Source organism: Austrofundulus limnaeus, unplaced genomic scaffold, assembly GCF_001266775.1.
Source record: "Austrofundulus limnaeus strain Quisiro unplaced genomic scaffold, Austrofundulus_limnaeus-1.0 Scaffold89, whole genome shotgun sequence".
Classification (NCBI taxonomy): Eukaryota; Metazoa; Chordata; class Actinopteri; order Cyprinodontiformes; family Rivulidae; genus Austrofundulus; species Austrofundulus limnaeus.
Window position 1 is genome coordinate 1,626,793 of NW_013952491.1, and position 2,267 is coordinate 1,629,059.

Genomic DNA, 2,267 nt, shown 5'->3' on the forward strand with positions numbered 1-2,267 from the left:
GTGTGAATACTCATGTGGGAGTTTACGTTTTACTTTCGGCTAAATCTTTGTCCACAAACATCACAGGGAAACTGTTTGTCTTCAGTGTGGATTGTCATGTGGGCGTTTAAACTCGTCTTAAGGCTAAAACTTTGTCCACAAACATCACAAGAAAACGGTTTGTCTCCAGTGTGAATCCTCATGTGGGAGTCTTTATAAGACTTTCGGCTGAATCTTTGCCCACAAATATCACATGGAAATGGTTTGTCTCCAGTGTGAATCCTCATGTGGGTGTCTTTATAATACTTTCGGCTGAATCTCTGTCCACAAACATCACAGGTAAATGCTTTGTCTCCTGTGTGGATTGTCACATGCAAGTTTAAAGTAGACTTTTGCCTAAACCTTTGTCCACAAACATCACAAGGGAATGGTTTTTCTCCAGTGTGAATTCTCATGTGTCTGTTCAAACTATTTTTTTGGCTAAACCTCTGACCACAAACTTCACAGGGAAATGGTTTGTCTCCAGTGTGGATTCTCATGTGGGAGGTTATACGTGACTCATGGTTAAATCTTTGTCCACAAACATCACAAAGAAACTGTTTTTCTTCGGTCTGAACATTCCTGTAGGTCTCTCCATTTTTTATTCCTCTGTTTTTGTTGTTGTGTTGATCGTCCACATCCTGGTCCTCTTCATAATCCTCACTGAGTTCAGTCTCTGAAGAGCTGGAATGGTCTTTGTGAGTCTGTAGATCTGGGTTCCTGCTAGTTTCTGCTCCTCCACAGTCCTCTCCATCAGCTGAGCTGCTGCTTGGAAGATCTCTGTCCTCCACTTGGTGCTGATGAAGCTGAGACAACAGAGGCTTCTCTTCATCATCTTCACTCTTCAAGGTAACTGCAGTGACTGAAAACCTGCTGACATCAGTCTCCTCCTTCACATTCAGCTGCTCTCCCTCCAGTCTGCTCCAAGGTTCCTCCTCTTCTTCTTCTTTTATGTTGAGGGCTTCTGGGTCCAGCTGGTCCACACCAGGCCTCCATTCTTCAGGAGCTTCTTCTTTAATCAGCACCATCTTTTCAACWTGAGCAGGAACCACTGAAACACATCAACATTAAGGAATTTAACTTAACATTCACAAAAACATCACTTGTGTGAAACAGCTTCACTGTTCCATGGAGATTATATGAAGTTACAGTTTATTTATATGTTGCACTGTGAATAAAATAGTTTATTATATTACTGATTCCAGAGATCATGAGGTTATTTTATCAAATCACATTATATTATTGAAAGAATGTGTCCAATGATGCTTAATGTTTCACTTATATTACATTTTTATTCAACAGTGACATATTTTATATAAGTAACGTGCATCAGAATTGCAGAGCCATATATGTTTACAATCAAATTAAAACAAATTGAATTATTTTACCTGCTGTGAGACCTGACTGGTGCTGCTGACAGGCTGTTCCAAGATGATCACATGACAGGTGTTTGTTAAGATTGTCCTTTCTGTGAGACAGCAGGGAGACTCTATAAACAGCCAGGTATGGTTTCCTCTCACACATGCCTTTAATGCTGTCTACATATTCAACAGAACATTATTTAAACAAGAAACAAACTGCAACAATCCCTACGATTCATCATGAGCTGTATTTCTATCTATAGATAAGGTTATAAGTAGCCTCAATGTTCGAACACCCACTCCCAGATTTGTGATGGAAACTCAAAGCCAGCTAGCTTATCAATTCATTCATTCATTCATTCATTCATTCATTCATTCATTCATTCATCATGCAAATGGCACTTCATATAATACACAATAACATTAACACAAATGGATAACACAAAGCATAAAGCTTATTTCCATTCATTGTGGTCCAACAACACCCATCAACAGCTTAAGTGTCGTCAAGTTAGACTAACTTTAACATAAAAATCTATTAAAACCATTAAAATGAACTTACAAGTTATCAAACGAATTCCGCTGCCTTTGTTAACTGGATAAAATTATATTAGAGGTTTATTTATTTCCGACAAACGTCAGGTAGCTAACTCTAGTTAGCTTAGCCTCTTAGGTAAATCAGCGGTGAGGGGTCCTGACATCGCTTGGCTGCCCTCGTTAATGCCGTATTGTTTATGTGAATTCAAAATGACAACACATTCTTTATTCTTGTAACATTATGACTTTAAAGGCACAGTGTGTAGGATTTGTTGTTTTCAGCAACATCTAGAGGTTGAATCATCCTCCCTGGTCCTCCCCCCACCCCCACCCCCTCGCTTCCAAACACAA

The 2,267-nt window shown here is 39.3% G+C and overlaps 1 protein-coding gene across 1 annotated transcript in view; it reads right to left on the reverse strand.

The window, feature by feature from the left end:
* The window catches only part of LOC106520232 (zinc finger protein 260), a gene marked incomplete in the record, with an annotated part of 6,264 nt that overhangs the window by 894 nt on the left and 3,103 nt on the right, over positions 1-2,267 (reverse strand). The window contains 2 exon segments of the mRNA XM_014012204.1: positions 44-1,069; positions 1,407-1,486. Of these exon segments, the coding sequence (XP_013867658.1) occupies positions 44-1,069; positions 1,407-1,486 (1,106 nt within the window).